Source organism: Furipterus horrens, unplaced genomic scaffold (genome assembly GCF_987537825.1).
Source record: "Furipterus horrens unplaced genomic scaffold, mFurHor1.1.pri manual_scaffold_3, whole genome shotgun sequence".
Classification (NCBI taxonomy): Eukaryota; Metazoa; Chordata; class Mammalia; order Chiroptera; family Furipteridae; genus Furipterus; species Furipterus horrens.
The window spans coordinates 70373264-70392162 of record NW_028327173.1 but is presented as its reverse complement, the minus strand read 5'-3'; the positions used below and the strand labels follow the sequence as shown (position 1 = coordinate 70392162).

Genomic DNA, 18899 nt, shown 5'->3' with positions numbered 1-18899 from the left:
GAGGCTGACTCTTCAGCAATCTCAGGATGCCAGTAGCTGGGACCTGGGGTCCGCCCTCAGAGCCCACTCCTTCCCCATGGCGCTCTTTCAATTCGCACATAATTAGAACTTAGAGGCAATTGTGTGCTAATAAGGAATGATATCGTCGGCAGCCGTCCATCTCAAGAGATGATGGTGTAGCTTCTTCAGAGTCTATCTGCACCGCCAAGAATGGCTGTGCAGTCCGACTCGGGAGTGACACGGTATCTGTCTCCTCCCGTGCTGAATCGACATCTTGCGATGACGCTGAAGCTACAGAGCCTGGGCAGGGTAATATGGAGGGTCTGCTGTTGCCCATGCAGCAGACCCCCCCTCTCTTCGCAGCTGAAGGGTCCAAGGGAAAGACGGAGTCGATACAGCTTGGGTTCAGGTGCGCCGCAGGAGTTGCCGGTGTTGACTACAACGTCAAACCGCCTTAGGGACTCCGGCTCCGGATTTTCTGTCAGGGTTTACTCCCTTAGCCTTTCCCCTGAAGAGGTATGCCGCAAGGCAGCGGAGGTTTTTTGGAGTCAGAGTTTTCCTTCTCTGATGTACCCTGACTGGAAGATCGAACCAGCGACACTTAGCTCGCAGGCCGACGCTCAATCCACTGAGCTAAACCAGCCAGGGCTAAAGGAATGATATATTACCTTTAAAATATGAAAAATTAAAAATGGTAAATGATGCAGCAGAATTAGAATCATATCAACAGTACAGCCCTTTTTGCATTTTGTAAATGTCTTCCTTTTGATATATATGCTTAATAAATTACTTTCATATAACAATTTCTGACATTTATATTAAGCATATAGTACATAGCTACTAGAGATATATTAATTTAAATATATGAATATTAATAAATTTTTAAATGTAAATGCCATTATTATTACAGTGTACCTCCTGTGAGATGCTTTGGCAGCTGGTAAATCAAATTCATTTTCTCTCTTTATGAATTGATTTCTGCAGAGACAGTAATATCTCTTTATGCTAAGAGGTTTAACTGATGTCACTCTTGAGCCTTTGTATGTTGCAAACACTCTTCCACATCCATTAAGAATTAGAATATATCCGTTATCATAAGCCAGAATCAGCCATGGCATGACTGATTCACATTCTCAGCATTAGTCCACATGAACCAGTCAGCATTCCAAACTGACATAAGTAACAACAACAAACCATAAGGTCACCTTTGTTAGTAACACTTTTTCATTAAAATAAGTCGGGATTACTTCACTGTGTCAATACACACAATCAACACACTCTGTCTCTTCCCTTTATTGCTATCCTTTGGAAATGATCAGGAGAAAAGCATAATCAAAGTTGTGTGACCCAGGCTCTCCTCTATACTTTGTAGCATTTGCAACTCTTGACAGTGCTTTATAGAATATTCCTGCATTTGCTAATTGCTTATTTAAGTTCCTTTTCTCAGAATTAAAAGTCAAATTGAAAACCTCTGAGAGATCTTTATATTTCTTGGAGCACACCAGGTTAGCAATGAACAGGAAGAGCAATGTGGACACCAGAGCCAGTTAATCAGAATGTGATCGAAGTGTAAAGATTATGGACTTTACAGGCAGATGGATCTAGGTCAGATGCTGGTTCCAACACTGTGGGCATTGGCCACCTCATTCTCACGTCTGTAAATTGGTGATACTCCCTACCTTGCAATGTTGTTATGAGGCTCAAGTGTAATGTATAGAGAAAATTGGGCTCTTATTAGTAAATACAAGCTGCTAGGTTAGAATGGTAAGAATTTTTAGGGCCATCCCCTTTTCTTCTGTCACTATCAGAACTATGCTTACTGAGGGAAATATTCCTTCCACCAAGGAAACACAGTTGTAATCTCTAAGGAGCCATAGTTTGGTAATGTTACTGTTGTCTTGCTTGCCAAGGAGAGCAACCCAAGAGAATGAGCAGTCCCTTGAGCTGGTATTGTTCTCAATTCTGTTACTCTTCCCACTCTTATCTGTATATTCATAACAATTCTGGAACCCTGTTTAACTGCATTCTGTGTATGCTTCTTAAGGGAAAGTTCTATATCACTGTGTCATCTTTCCTTTATATTTCTCCCACAGTGCTTAGCAGTGTGTCAGATCCATTATTTATTTATTAAGCAAATATTTGAGTTTTTACAATGAGCCAGTCTCTTTTTCTAGTTGCTGGGTAAAAGTCTATTAATAAAACAACAAAAAGTCTCTGCGCTGTGGAGCTTAGATTCCAGTGTACATAGGAAGTACAGAATTAAATTCCTGTTGCCTACAGTAGGGCAAAAGGACATTTTGATCCTTTTTCTAAATCTCTCACCAACTTAGCTGGAGAATTGAGGCAAGTAAATCTAAAAATGGATATGCTTCCCTACTTTGCAGTGTTTAAAATATATATATGTATATATGAGAATCTTCACATAATCTCTTGTTAATCTTTCCAGTATAAGTAGTACTTACGGCCTATTTTAAGAGTGCATGTTCATTTAGTCATATTTGGCTTCAAACCAATTAATATACTATATATCCAAGAGATTTGATAATAGAATTTTTTAATGGTTAAAAAATAGTTAAAAGAACTTTTGAACAATAAAATGAAAATTTATACCTTTGAAGGTTTGCCTCTTAATATGACTAATCTTTAATATACATCTGTAAAAGGCACCACATGTTAACAGGGTACAGAATGCAAGAAACCAAAACTGAGCCACTTTCCCCAATTTCCTTTTTGTACAATTGTATACATTTTAAGGCGGGTGATTTTCTGTGTGAAATACAACAGAAGAAAGTCAACATTACGTTACAAGTTCACATACATTCTCAGACTTTTTTTCAGTAACATTTGTCAGGATATTTATTTATAATAAAGCATGTTAAAACAACTTTTTCCTAGTGAAGTTTAAAGAAGCTGATGAACAATTTAAAAAATTGTTTAGAGATTTTATTACAGACCTCTCATAGAAGATATAGAAAAGTCAATCTTTTTTTCTTGTTTCTTCTTTTAGAAATGTCCATATCAATTTGTTCACTATGTCAGGTTGTTCTTGCTGAAGCCAATGACTGGCTTCTGACAAAATAGTTAGCCTGAAATAGTTTTTAACATAAATCTTTGTGACTTCAGCCATTTCAACCTCCATAAATGCATCTTTCTCTCCCCACAGTAGTAGTGTTGGAGTGGTCACCATGTGATGTTTGAGAGGCAGGCAGCTATAAAAACAAAACATGTGGGCTTGAGACTCATTTTGAACGTTAAAATAACATTTTTTCATAATATTCATTTAGGCCACACATTCTCAAAGGCAGCCATATCACCACCAAAGGGGTGAAATTGGTTCTGTAAGAATGAAAAAACATCTTACTCTCTTTATATATAAACTATAGACATATATAGATAGTTCATAAGCAGCTATTACAATTTCATGGAGTGGAGGCAATTAGGGAAAAATGTCTGCAAAGGTTCCTTAGGGAGGTGATGATGAAAATATGGTTCAGAAACACAGCTTTAGGCAATCAATTTAAACAATAAAATATTTAAAAAGCTATTTAAGAAAGAGCCAAATACAATTTTTAATTGGATGAGGCTAGCAAAATTTATGAGACCTATAAATTAAATATGAAATTCATCACTATGAGGAATAATTTGCTTTTAAAAGGATACTAGAATTTCTGAATGATGTGATAAAAGAGAGCTTTAAACACTGCTATTGCTTAAATATATTCTAAATTGTTTGTTAGATAACCTAATGGAACTGGAAAGTCAGAAAATATATATGGACTGACATTTAATACTACATGGTATTATATTTATTTTACAAGAAGAATCTTTTTAAAACAAAGTTTTATTGTATATTTTATTAAATACAGAAAAGTATAAGGAATAAAATCATACATAATTCCATCATTAAAAGATAATTTTTTGGTCATTTTCAATGCATATATTTAAAACCATACTATAAGCAAAATGCAATAAATATACATGGTATACATATGCAGATTTCATATTAAATTATAACAAAAACATTCTCATTTCATAAAGTTTTTCAAAAATAAATGTAAAAGATACTATTTTATGGCATAATAATCTGTTCATGACTTGGCTATTCTCTTATAATTGAATATTTATATCATAGCATCACTTAAAACAATGGGATGTTTCATATAATGAGCATTTTGTGCACAAATCTTGGTGGCATTTCAGATCATTTCTTTGGGTAGCCCTGGAAGAGGAATTCCGGAAGGAAAGAGTATAAATATTTTTAAAGCTTTGACACCTTAATTCCACTGCTGTTGATAAGCGTGAGCAGGAACATCTAAGTAGACACTCTCCGGCACTGACTTACATTTTCACTGCTTATCAAAAAGCTTGACTTTCAGCTACGTGGGGTTGACCGATGCTGCTGGAATGTGCAGGATATCACATATATCCACCAAGGACTTACCTTTTCACTCCCATGCTAGTGGCCATCATTTGGTTGTAATGCTCCTAAAAATTCTTTGTGAATGGCTAAACTGATAGAAAAATATATTCTATACTTAATTATTAATACATGAATTATTATACAAACTTGCAAGCCACTTAAATTCTAGAGCTTATAAAATCTTCAAAGGTAAAACATTTTTAAGGAGTTGTCTGCATATTTAACAACATCTGAGCATGTTATAATTGAAGCAGTAAGATAAGGAGAGTTTAGGAAGGCTATTAGCTAAAAAACAAAGAGAAACATAAATTCTTCACCAAATCAAATTGAAATTAAATGGGAGGAATTTCCAAAAGACTAAAAGAAACACATATTCTCTGGTCCTGAGGTTTCAAACTGCTAAATCTCACATGAAAATAAGTTACATGTAAAACAAAGTATGTCTATAGCTTGGTGACTACAGTTAACAATACTGTATTGCATAGCTGGTAGTTGCTAAGAGAGTAGGTCTTCAAAGTTTTCATCACAAGAAAACTAAATTTTATAACAGTGTATGGTGATAAATGTTAACTGCTTATTGTGGTAATCATTTTGCAATATATAGAAATATCAAATCATTTTGCTGTATACTAAAAACTAATATAATGTTACATGTTAATTATACCTCAATAAAAAATAAGTAATAAAGCATTAAATATTTCCCTAAAGTAGGTTTTAGTATATTAAGTTAAGGAACTTATTGGGAAACATGATAAAATACTTCTGATTAAAAATGATTAATCTTAGCAAGTATAAAAACAATTTGAAAGACCTGTAAAACTATAACAAGTAGTAACAATTATTGTTATATACTGTTAATTACTTAACCTATAAAAATATTTTTTAACATAGGTGTTTCAAATTAGTCTGAATTTAACATGTTACTCCTCCAAAGTCTGAGTTATCAGCTGATTTGTCAGTATTGAGGCAGTATTTTCCAGTATTATGTACTCTACCATTACTTTTATATGTGGAACTATTTCATCACTTTGATTTAAAAGAAAATAATAACACCCACCACTCACCTCAAGAAATAAAACACTGAAAATATAATTACATCTTTCTGCTTACCTTTCCTTGACTGCATTTCTTTTCTTCATCTCATCCTAAGGCAGTGGTTCTCAAAGTGTGGTCACCAGACTAACACCATCAGCATCAACTGTGAACTCATCAGAAATGCCAGTTCTTGGGCCCCATCCCAGATCAACTGAATTGGAAACTCTAAGGGTCAGGTTGAGCCATCCAAGATTTAACACACCCTCCAGGTGATTCTGATATGAGCTAGAGTGAGGAACCACTGCCTTAGGAGTAATGACTAGGTTGAATTTGGTGCTTACAATTCCCATGAATATATTTGAATTTATATGTGTTTGGGTATCTCTACCCCATTCCTCTGGCTCCTTAAGAAGAAATTTTCCTTAAACCCCCCTGGATCTTTGCCCTACCCTTTACTGGTTAGTGACAGTTGTTGCTTCGGGGTTCTGGGCTAGATGGCCCTATCAAATGATACGTTCTGCGGGTAAGAGATTTAATTTCTTTCTCCTTCCCTCTCTACTTGATTGATTGAAGGCAGTGAGGGGCAAGGGAGATGGAGTTTGCTCTGCTAACTTTCCTACGGGCAAACTGCTCTCAAGTCTATACTGGCAGTAGGGAGTTAGCAGGACCGTACCAGTTCTCCTATTAAGCCATAACCTTCAACCTATCCTTGGTCAGTAATGAAGGTGATACTTTGGTTTTCATCTGTTGACTCTGATTTTTCAGCTACTTCAGAAATTGGGCAAGAAAAGAAGGTGCTATTTGTCAGATCCCACAAATACAATACATATATTTCTGTAAACAATATGTAGCAGTGCTTGCATTTTTAAAACTTTATTAAATAGTACATTGCACATATCCTTCCACAACTTGCTTTTGTGCCCTAATGTTATATTTTTAAGAATTATCCATTGATGACACATGTAGTTCTTCATTTTCACTCTTGTGTAAAATTCCATCATATTATTATACCACGATGGATCCATTCTCCTGTTAATGGACATTTAAAATTTTCCAATCATTTTGATAATTCAAATAATATTGAACTCATTCCTGTACATGTTCACTGTATACATGTGGAAGAGTTTCCTTACATATATCCCAGAAACAGAATTGCTTCCTCAGAGAGTATGCACATCTTCAACTTGATTCGATATTGTCAAGTTGTTCTCCAAACTGACTGTAAGCTAGCTCCATGAGCAGCACAGAAGAGTGCACTTTGTTCCGCATCATTGCCAACACGTGTTCTCAAAAGTTTAATTATTTTCCAATTAAATGAGTGCGAAATGCTCTTTGTTTACCTGATGTGGTAGAGTCTGCTCCCCCAAACGTCTTCCCTTCCACTATAGTGATGGAAAATCCAATTTTTAGCTGGACAAAGGGCCACCCAGAATAATGACTGACTATGTTCCCCAGGCTTCTTGCAGCAAGGTGAGGATATGTGGTTTATAAGAAACAATGTGTGCAACTTCTTAAGTTGTGCCCGGCTGCCCCTTGCTACCTCCTCTTTTCCCAATTTCTACTGACTAAAATGCAGATTTGGTGGTGAACTATCTTGAACCACAAGACAAGGGTAACACCCTAGGAATGGCAGAATAACAAAGCAGAAAGTGCTTAGTCTCTGACTAGAGTGACATAACAACTTTGATGGTTTCATGGAACGCAGCCAGCGTAACAGCCTAGATTTTCACTTGTGAGAGAAATTTCTTTTTTTTAATGCCACCGTTACTTTAGCTTTCTATCACAAGCAGTAAAGACTATGTTCTATATCTGACTACTAGTGAAGTTGAGCATCTTTCATGTTACTGACCATTAGGTTCCTCTTCTATGAGTTGCCTTTTATTGCCTTTTACCCATTTTTTGACTGGGCTTCCTTTGTCTTATTGATTTGGGGGCATTCTTTATAAACTCTAGATATTATTAATTCATGATTAATTATGTATTACAAATAATTTCTCCATATCTGTGGCTGCTTCATCATTTTATATCTTTTGATATACAGATATTTTTAATTGTAATGTTGTCAGACTTATCAGTCTCCTTCATAATTTGAGCTGTTTGTGTCTTATTAAAGAAATGTTTCCTAACTGAGGTCATGAACATTTTCTTTTTATATTACCTTTTTAAAAAATTTTATTTATTGATTTTTTTTTTTTTTAGAGACAGAGTAAGTGAAGGCTGGGAGAGAGAGAGAGAGAGGGAGAAGCATCAATTTGTTGTTTCACTTATTTGATGCATTCTTTGATTGATTCTTTTATGTGTCCTGACCAGGGATCAAACCTGCAACCTTGCTGTACTGGGATAGTGCTCTAACCAACTGAGCTACTCAGGGCTCTGATATTATCTTCTAAACATTCAAAATTTTGCTCATCATACTCAATTTTTTATTTTCTTTATGTTTACTTTTTTGTTTGGTAAATGACAGGGATCTAACTTCACTTTAATCCATGTAGATATCCAATTATTTCAACAAAATGTATTGAGTCTTTTCACCACTGGTTTAAAAGTCTTTGTTATACCAAGTTGCCATATATGTGGTTCCATTTTGGGGCTTTCCCCTCTGTTCCATTAGTCAATTTGTCCATCCCAGAGTCAACACCTCATTATTAGTCTTAATATCTAATAGAGTTAGTCACCCTCCTCTTTTTAAAAAAATTATCTTGGACATTTTCAGTCTTATGCTTTCCCATACAATCAAGTTGTCCAGTTTCATGACAAACTTTCTATGGTCTTGATTGAAATTGCATTAAATTTCTAGATTTTGGAGAAATCAAGAACTTTATGATATTGAAGTTTTTCACTCATGAACATGATAAAACAGGGCGAATTTTCAGTAGTTTACACCAGCAAATCTGTATCAGTTGTTAAAATATTAAAATACTTCTCTACTGGTTAGTAAACACCCATTTTATTGCTTCCCTTAAATTTTGATAATCCACAATGGTCATCTTTTGTTAGTCATTACTATGTACATAATATTTTTGTTGCCATGTAAGGATATCTGTTTTAAAATATATTTTCTAACTGTTGTTGGTTTATAAAATCATAATTTTATATATTAAACTTATGTACATCAACTTTGCTGAACTACTTTTGTTTTAATAATTTTTCTGTGGATTTTCTCTATTGTTCTAGATATATAACCACATTATCTATGAATTATCATGGTTTTGTTTCTTCCTTTCCCAATACTTACACTTTTTCAGTTTTTTTCTTATCCTGTGTGCTAAGACTTCCAATACAGTGGTGGACAGAAGCAGTTATAGCAGCCAAGTCTATCATTAGTCTTTATTTTTAAAGGGAATGCTTTTAAATTTAATGCTAAATTTGGTTTAAATTTAAATACATGCTGGATTCAGTTTGAATTTATGGATCTATATTTATAACTTAATTTGACTAATAATTTTCCTGTCTTATACATCCCCGTCTTGTTTTGGTATAAAAGTTATACCAGTCTTATAAAATGAACTGAAGCCTATACTTTCTTTTTACAGTGTCTGAAAGAGTTCTTTTAACAGTGGACTTTTCTGTGGTAGAACTTACCTGTAAAACCATCCAAGCCTATCTGTGTGGCTGTGTATTTGTATGTGTATGTGGGTTTTTTTAGACAAATTGCTTTAAATTAATAAACCAATTTCTTTAATGGCTACATCTATTCAGGTTTTCTAATTCTTCTTGAGTCAGTTTTGGTTGTTATGCTTTTCTTAAAAACAGCACATTTTATCAGTCCTCAAATTTGTTAACTCTAATTTTCTATTTTAGTTTCTGTTATGCTTATAGTTATGTTTACCTTATATATCCTAATGTTGTTTATTTGTGCCAATTTATTTTTTTACCAATATTGCCAAAAATTTCTCTCTGTTAATAATATTCAAAGAATCTGCTTTTGTTTCTTTAATTTTTCTCTAATGTATTTTTATTTTTAATTGTGTTAATTTCTGCTTTTTATCAAATTTAAATTATTTCCTTCTAATTTATTTTGTTTATATGTTGCTTTTCTACCTTCTTGAATTGAACTCTTAGCTCACTAATTTCAATCTTCTTTTCTAACTGCATGTGTTCAGAGATCATAATCTAAATGATATTGACCCTTTTTTATTGGTTAAGACTTGCTTTGTAGTCCAGTATTTAATCAATCTTTTAAAACATTTGTATGTGCTTAAATATATTGTATATGTTCTAATTGTTGGGTACAGGACTCTAGAATTGTTCATCAGATCAAAGATTTGATTGGGTTGTTCCAATTTTCTATATCCTTATTACATTTTTTCTGTTTGGTCAACTTAGTGAGAGGTGGATTAAAATCTTCAATAGTAATTGTGGATTTTTTATTTTCTTGCAGGTCTGTCAGTTTTTGCTTTATTATCTGATGCTTTGTTATAGATTTAGACTTACTCATCTTTTTTGCAGGCTAGGTCCTATTGCTAGTCCAATTCCTAGTTCATTTTGGTTCCTTAGCTTCAAATTTTAAAAAAGTCCTTTGATGAGGCTACAGCCCTGGGGAGCCTTGGTGTGATAAATAAGGGTGATTTTCATGTCTGAGTGTAATGTAGTATGTATACCTTATTTGTAGTCATTATATATTGTAGAACCCTGCTTTTAATGATTATCCTACAAAGAATGGTCAGAGGGAATCAGTTGAACTTTAAGAAAGCCTGATATGACCTTCACCCAGCTAGATTTAACTTACAACAATCTAGGCAAAGACTGTCTTCACTTTTATATAAAATTGTGAGTTTCGACCTTCATAGGCCTGCCTTTTCCCCCCTCTCCATGCTAATTAACAGGATTCTAGAGCTTACTTTTAGGAATGCAGGTCCTCCTAATGAACAAATTGTCAATAAAAGAATCTTAGCAAGATGAAAATAATTTCCCTCCTTCCTGATAGCTACTTGAAACATACTGTTTTGTATCACAAAGCTAGCTCTGGTAAAGGGATAAATTGAGAACCTTTTAAAACTATCATTCCTGTCTCCTGTCCAAAGTTAGACTTATATGAAAATGTGTCATTCTATTTTTTCTTATAACTGTATTTACAAATGTTATTTGCAACAAACAAAAAACAGAACATTGACTTCAGACAGTGTTGCTGTATCCTATAAAATGTAACCTGTATATAGCCTCTGCAATGTCTATCTGACTTTCTCATCATTGCCTTGGTTGATAAATTATTACCTACAAATACCTTTAAAATTAAAATCTCTATTTTGACAAAGATATATCTATATATCTATATCTATATAGATCTCTCTCTCTCTCTCTCTCTCTCTCTCTCTCTCTACCTATCTATCTGTCTATCTATCTACAAGTCTTGTTTGTCAAAAACAAAAGTTTGGATTTTTCTCTTCTCCCTTCATATAATCTCATTACTCCCCTTGGATTCCATATTCAAAGAGTTTGAGAGATTTTGTTTCATTTAAAACAGCAACCACTATAACATTTTTTCATAAGCTTACTTTCAACCTTTGTGTGCCTTTATGCTTTAATTGTGACTAAATCCAATCGATATTTTGGTTTTTTTAACTGACAAGTTTAATACATTAATATTTATTAAGCATATTAACATATTGAAATTATTGTTGTCATCTCATTTGCTTTCTATTTTTCCCTTTGATTCCCTTTTCTCCTTTCTTGCTTTTCCTGACAGTTTTCTTGTCCTTTTCTACTAGTTTGAAAATAATATATTCTATTTCTATTATTTTATTTTACTAGAAAAATTCTTAGCACATATATATAGAATTATCTATATATATAGAATTATCCATATACAGATAATTCTATCTTTCATGTTAAATATAACCTTTGTTTTATACTTTTACTTCTTTATCTCTCTAAGCTATATTTTAGGTAATTTTTTGGAAGATCTATCTTACAACTCATAATTTTCTTTAGTTTGTCTGATATGCTCTTTAACTCATTTATGGAATTTTAGATTTCAAAACAATATTTTTCATTTCTAGAAGTTCTTTTGTTCCTTTTTCAGGTCTTCCTGGTCTATCTTGTTATTATCTTATTATTTTCTCATATTTTTTTATTCTTTCATGTATTTAATGATTTTAACATACTTTGTAGTCTCTATTAGTTCTATTATTTGAAATTTTGTAGGAGTTCTGCTGCAGTTAGATTCTGACTTATTAATGGTGTATCAGTATTTTGGGTAATTTGGATTATGAGCTCATCATCTTCAGGGAACTTTATCTCTGGGAACAATGTGAGTCTGAGTTGAGATGTATCCTCCAGAAAGGCTTTTTACTTGTTTGTTTGTTTCTGCCAGGCTTCCTAGGGAATGTCACTAACCTAAGACCATTTGTTAAAACATATTTTTCCCTAAGAATTCCAATATTATGGAGGTAGCATAAATTTAAGCTCCTAAACCTTTTCAAGGCAGGCTGTGGTTCCCAATCCTCAAAGGATATTCTTTTTCTCCTATCTGGAATCCAAACCCAAACAGACAAGCCTCCATGCCTTACTTTTCATTCTATACTTTTTCCCTTGATAATATCTTCTGAAATGAAAGCTTGAGTTGTCTCTATCAGTGATTCCAAGATTTTACATATCTTCATCCCAGATTCTCTCTTGAGTTCCAGACCCTAGTATCCAACTACCTATTTGAATATCTAAGGCAACACTTCAAATTCAACTAGTTTGAGATCAATGCAATTTATGACCTTACCCTCAAAAGTAGTTCCCTTCTAATGTTTTCTATTTTAGTGAATGGTGTGACTAGTCATAGTTGTTCATTCCACAAATCCAGAAGCTATCTTTGACATCTCTCTTCTCATCCCTGACCCAACCTATCACCAGCCCATCAATTTTACCTCTTAAATATCTCAAATCTACCCACTCTTCCCATCTGCACTGCTTTCAGACTTGTTCAAGACTCTTTGGCCTGCTGATGCCCCACATTCATTCCTCCAGTACATTCTCCACAATGAGTGAGTTTAATCAAATATGAATTGGATCGTTTCTCTTTTCTGCTTGAAATTTTCATTCACTGGCTTTACATTCATGGCTCTTAAGTCTTTAATATGGTCTACTTGGTTTTGTGTGACCAACACTGCCTGCCTCTCAGACTCAGACTCATTCTATTCTCTTCTTCCCACTCTCACTTTCTATACTCCAGCCTCACTGGCCCTTTGTGTTACTTAAAACCACAAACCCTCATTTTCCCACCCAGCTTTGTTACAAGCTGTTTCCTTTTTCTGGAGTGTCAATTCCCCTACCCCAAACTTGGTCTAGTTAATACTTAAGTCATCCTTTATTTCTTTGTTCAAACATCATTTCTTCAGTTTTCATCACTTCTTTCAAAGTCTTTATGTTATTCTATAACCATATATTTATAACTGTGAATATTTGCGTGATGTCTGTTTTTCCCATTGTTTTATGAGATCAGGGACCTTGTCTAGTTTTCTTCATTACTATATCCTGAGTTCTGTCATAGCTATAACACAAAGAGTGCTTAATAAGTATTTCTTGACTGAATAAATGATCATTAAAAATATTTAAAAAATTAAAATCTATTCAAATAATCTAAAGGGAGAGATGAAGTGAATAGAGTTATGGATAAAACTAGTGACAACTGTATTGGGATCCATTATATTATTCTCTCTCCTTTTCCATCTGTTTGACATTTTCCATTAAAAAAATTATTCAACTTACTAAATCAAAATACTTAATTTGAGTTTAATAAGTGGTGAACTTAATATTAAAAATATAGTATTGGCTTTTAAGAAATGAATATTTTATTTAACTAAAAAGAAATTATACTGACCTGAAGATATTTCGGTAATGGTTAATTGGACCACTTAATGCTCCAGGCTGGGAAAACACATAAATATGAGCTTCAAGATCTTCTGTTGTTAATCGACATCCTTTTCTTCCAATGCCAGTGCTATGACTGGTAAACAGATGTTTCAAAGCCTAGTTTAAGTGAAAGAGAATAATCAAAACTTTTTTGTTACCTAGTAATAAACTATATCTTTGGCTCTTGAAAGAGAACAATGGTCAATGTGCATTGACTACTCCTCATTCCTGTTCTGTAGAGGTTGGAGGCCTCATTGTTTACAAATACACTTTATATATTTCTGCTTTCCTGGCTTTGCTTCTCATTACCCCTTCTAATTCCCTATGCACATTCACCTTTATGAAAAAGATCCTGTATTCTTGGTGCCAGTTCACATCCTATACGGCCAACCTCAACTACTATCCAAACCTTAAAGTCTTCCTCAACACTCCAGGTAACAGTGGGGTCATCTGTTTACTGACAACCAATTCTCCCCGCAAAGTTGTTTGAATTTTTTTTGACCACCATGCAGAGTAACACACTTTACATCATGATCCAGGTCATACTTTTACATATATATTTCTGAAACAAAAGTTTTGAAGAACTATTTCTTATTATAGTATGCACTGTTATTTTCAATTGAATTCTGTTCTACTTTATTTTAAAAAATTCAAACTGCAAGCCATTAAATTGATTTCATGACTCACTAATGGGTTCCCCACCCACAACTTGAAAAACACAGCTCTATACCAGCATTTCCCAAAGTATGGATCTAAACCACCTGCATCAGAATTATTGGAATTCTTGTTCAAAATGCAGATCCCTCAACTGAAAGACATACTTTCAAAAATATGAAATGACATAGGTGAGGTGATTAACTGCAACATTATTTGTAATTAAAAAAAAAAGACTAGAAACAAATCAAATATCCATCACTGGGAGATTGGTTGAATAAACTATGGTTTAGCCACACAATGGTGTATTATGTGTTCTTATTACTTCAAAAAAAGTTAGGTTTCTGGCCAAGATGGAGACCTAGACAGACACACTGTGTCTCCCTCCACAACTAAGAAGGAATACAACTATCTCAAAACTAGAGACAACCAGAAGTTCCAGAAAAATCAAGCTGCATTGAAGTCCAACAAATAAAGATATAAAGAAGAAATATTCATCCAGATAGGTAGGAGAGGCAGAGCCAGGGTGGAAAGGACGTGATGTGGTGGGGGCAGCAGGGGTGGCAGCAACAGGCCAGTGGAAAGCACAGTCAACATTTTAAAAAATCAGAGGGGCACCTGGGGAGCACTCCCAGCTCTAGACCAGACGATGCAGCTCATGGTCCCAGCACTCAGGAAAATAAAGCCTCATTGCTTCTGACTGTGCAAACCAGTGGGGGCAGGGGCAGAGGAATAAACAACGGGTCTCTCAGCAAAGTCCACTTGTTTAAAGGGCCCCCACAGCCCTAGAACAACCACAGACCCACCCACCCTGGGAATCACAGACAAGGCAACAGCTAGAGGGGTGCCAGTTCCATACAAAGTGAGAGAAGTGCCTGGAAAAGAGGCAAGTGCTGAGCAAGTGGCATTGTTCCCTCTCAGACCCTCCCCCACATACAGAGCCACAAAGTGGTGAAACAGGTCGCCCTCTATGACAAATATCTAAGGCTCTGCCCCTTACAACATAACAGGAGTGACAGCTCTACTTAAGACACAGAGGCAAACAAACACAGGAGCCTGTCAAGATGAGAAGACAGAGAAGTATGGCCCAAAAGAGGGAACGGATCAAGGTTCCAGTGGGAGAACTAAGCAATGAGGAGATAGCCAACCTAACCGATATAGAGTTCAAAATACTGGTGATAAAGATGCTCACAGGCTTGACAGATATGCTTAAGTATGGCAAATGCATAAGAGAAGAAGTGAAGGCTATGCTAAATAAAACGAAGGAAAATGCACACAAAACCAATGGTGAAGGGAAGGAAACCAAGGTTCAAATCAAGGATTTGGAACACAAGGAATAAAAAACAGTCAGTCAGTACAGAATGAGGAAACAGGAATTGAAAAAAAATGAGGAGAGGCTTAGGAACCTCTGGGACAACTTTAAACGTACCAATATCCAAACCATAGGGGTGCAAGAAGGAGAAGAGGAAGAGAAAGAAATTGAAAACTTATGTGAGAAAATAATGAAAGAATACTCTCCAAATTTAGCAAAGGAAATAGACATATAAGTCCAGGAAGCACAGACAGTCCCAAACAAGCTAGACTCAAAAAGGACCACATCAAACACATCATCATTAAAATGCCAAAGGTGAAAGATAAAGGGAGAATCTTAAGAGCAGCAAGAGAAAAGCAGAGAGTTACCTACAAAGGGGTGCCTATAAGACTACTAGCTGATTTCTTGAAAGGAACTCTGCACGCAAGAAGGGACTGGTAAGAAGTATTCAAGGTGATGAAAAGCAAGGACTTACAACTAAGATTACTTTATCCAGCAAAGCTATAATTTAGAATGGAAGGGCAAATAAAGTGCTTCCCAGACAAGGTAAAGCTAAAGAAGTTCATCACCACCAAGCTATCATTATAAGAAATGTCAAAGGGACTTACTTAAGGAAAAGACCAAAATTATGAACATTAAAATGACAACAAACTCACAACTATCAACAACTGAATCTAAAAATAAAAACAAAATCCAACTAAGCAAACCAGAATAGGAACAGAATCATAGGTATGGAATCATTTGGAGGGTTATCAGCAGGAAAGGGGAAGGGAGAGAAAAGGGGAAATGGCACAGGAATTAAGAAGCATAATTGGTAGGTACAAAATAGACAGGGGGAAGTTAAGAATAGTATAGGGAAGGGTGAAGCCAAAGAACTTACATGCATGACCCATGGACATGAACTAAGGGAGGTGGGATTGCTGGAGGGAAGGAGGGTATGGGCAGAGGGGAGCAAAGGGAAGAAAAAATTGGGACTAGTGTAACAACATAATCAATAAAATATACTTTAAGAAAAGAAAAATTTAAAGATAATCTATGTGCTGAAATGAAGTGATGTCCAGAAGATATTAAGAGGGGAAAAAAGCAAGGGTGGGATACAGTATTTATAGTATATTACCTTTTGTGTAAGAAGGGGGAGATAAATAAACAAACCCATATATATTTGCTTATATTTAAAAAAGAAAGAATAAAAAGATGAAACAAAAACTATGTTTTCTATGGGAGAAGGAGGAAACAGAGGAACCAGATATGTAAGTAAGACCTCTCTGAATGTACCTAGTTTTAGAGTTTTAGTTGAAACCATATCAATGTTTCAAATCAAATCATAGAAGTTAAGTAAAAACACTGAGGTCTTAAATTTGCTTTGGAAATATGAGTAAGACTCATGATCATGTGTCCAAATTTGGTCCAATGGAAAGATCTAGAAGCAACAAAAACTCCATAAAATAACAATCACCTGGAAACCCAGGTTGTGGTCTCTAAATACATTTCCTAGTAATAGGAGCCAGAGTTTCTTTGCTAAATGACTGGTTCCACATCTGGGGCAGAAAATAGAATATAAACCTAGATCATTAAAGAAACAATCATTGACTAAAGTGCTTCTGTCAAAAGGACACAGGAGCCAACCTGAAAGGGTTTCCACTTCCCTGATATGGGATAATTTGGGCACTAAAAAGAATAATGACTATAATTGATGGATGCATATTAAATATTTAAAAAAGAACAACTTCATGAGCTCATAATGATATGAAAAAACCCTCAATTCTTTTTTTTAAGTATATTTTATTGATTATATTGTTACAATAGTTCCAATTTTTTCCCCTTTGCTCCCCTCCGCCCAGCACCCCCCTTCCCCGACAATCCCCTCCCTAAGTCCATGCCCATGGCTCACCCTTTCATATATTCTTCTTCTTTTTTTTTTAAATAATTAATTAATTAGTTAAATATTTTAACAATAAAAAATAACAATCCCTCCCTCTCAGACTTGAGACCCTTTACAATCTTATAAAGGACAATGGACGAAGGTCTCGAGCTCCTCTGGCTGCTTCAAGCTGGACATGGTCGTCGTCCTACCTACCCTTGGGTCAAGAAATCCCTAATAAGAGTGGGGGTGTGGAGGGGAGGGTGGCCTTCCCACAAGGGGAAGGATCGTGCAGACTCCAGGTTGGTTGGCTGTCTCTGGACAACGGCATGTTTGGTTTAACAGGCTGGCATCCTTGTTGTATTCTGGGGGCAGCAGGGTTAAAGGACATCATTCAATCCGTAACCACTAGATGACAAAAGGCAGGTATTAATTTTTCAATGTCCCACATTAGGGAAAAGAAGGGTTTCTTTGGAGGAAGGTATGCCAGGTACATCTCACCTGTCCAAAACCCTTTTGCCCATTATACTTAGTTTGGACTGAGGGAAATATTTTAGGTATCCCCCCTCTCAGGCCTCTGGGTTCTTTCTGTCCAAGCCATTAGGATAGAAAAGAGAAACCAGTTTTAAAGTGAAGCCCACAGACCACCCCGATCTTCACCAACGCAGCCACTTAGTTCAGCCAAACCACTGAGTCTCAGGAGGCAGCAATGCAGACAGGATTAAGTGAGGCCTATACGTACAGACAATCACTCAGGTAATGAGATCGTAGGCTTATGCCCTTTGAAAACAGAAAACACATGTTAATTTATGTAACATAACCCACATACATGTCTCTAAATCTGTAGGACTGTCTTATCGGAAAGACATCTAGTTGCAAGGCATTTGACATTCTTCTTGCCTGTAAATGAAACATCTTTGATAATGCCACAGACATAGTTTAACTTTCAAATGAAAACAAATTTTAAATGAAAAGAAACTTTAAAGACGGTTAGCTGCACTACTTTATAGTCTACCACTGGGCATTGTGATCTTCCTTGAATCTTGATTTTTCTCCCTAAGATTACCCTCCTTGTCATTAAAGGGACTGCATTAAGTTCATTTTTAATTTATCCTGTTCATTTGCATAAACACAACAAGAGCAGAAAATGATCACTTATGATCTTTAGTTCTGCTTTGCTGGAACTTACGCAAGGAACATTTAGGGTGACCTTCAGTCTGCCCTTCAGGGCACAGAAGCTGAGCCACATACCTGGCATTCAGCCTTGCCTGTAAACACCTGTCTTTTCCAAGTCCTTCTGGTTTTCCATTGTGCCTTATGGTCCCTTCTAGCCATCTTTCAGGAAAACAACCTTCGTTCCTTCCCTGGAAAGATTGCTATGGACCGCTCATCCATCCAAGGTACCAGGCCTTTTATCTCGTGGACTTTTATTACTTTTGAAGGTCAGTCCCAGTTGCTCAGGGCTTTTTGGTAACAACCAAAGCCCAAGCATGTCTCCTTCAGGCATGACATTCCAGTCAAAGTCTTAGTCAAAAAAATCGTTATTAACAACTGGTCTTATTAGTTTTATGCAAAGAAACTTAGGTCATTACTTCTTTAGAATGCCAAATTCTGGAGGGATCAGATAGGGAGAAAATATATACAGTGTGAAGGAAAATCCTTGTCCTTCTAATATTCACTGAACTTGCATTTCTATTCTTTATATTTTTATTTTTCCCCCCACTAAAAATTTTTCTGTTTGTTTGTTTTTCCATTACAGTTGTCTCACTTTTTTC

At 35.3% G+C, this 18899-nt stretch overlaps 1 protein-coding gene across 2 annotated transcripts in view; it reads right to left on the bottom strand.

Moving 5' to 3' along the window:
- Positions 1-2611: 2611 nt before the first annotated feature.
- The window catches only part of EPHX4 (epoxide hydrolase 4), a 46200-nt gene continuing 29912 nt past the window's right edge, over positions 2612-18899 (bottom strand). Inside the window, exons 6-7 of one of the 2 annotated variants that reach the window (XM_090271731.1) lie at positions 13266-13414; positions 2612-3209 (exon numbers count right to left, since the gene is read on the bottom strand). In XM_090271731.1, the coding sequence (XP_090127857.1) occupies positions 2978-3209; positions 13266-13414 (381 nt within the window). In that variant the 3' untranslated portion in view covers positions 2612-2977. Of the gene's footprint in view, positions 3210-4079; positions 4220-13265; positions 13415-18899 lie in introns of those variants that run through there. The other variant, XM_090271729.1, reaches the window with a different exon arrangement.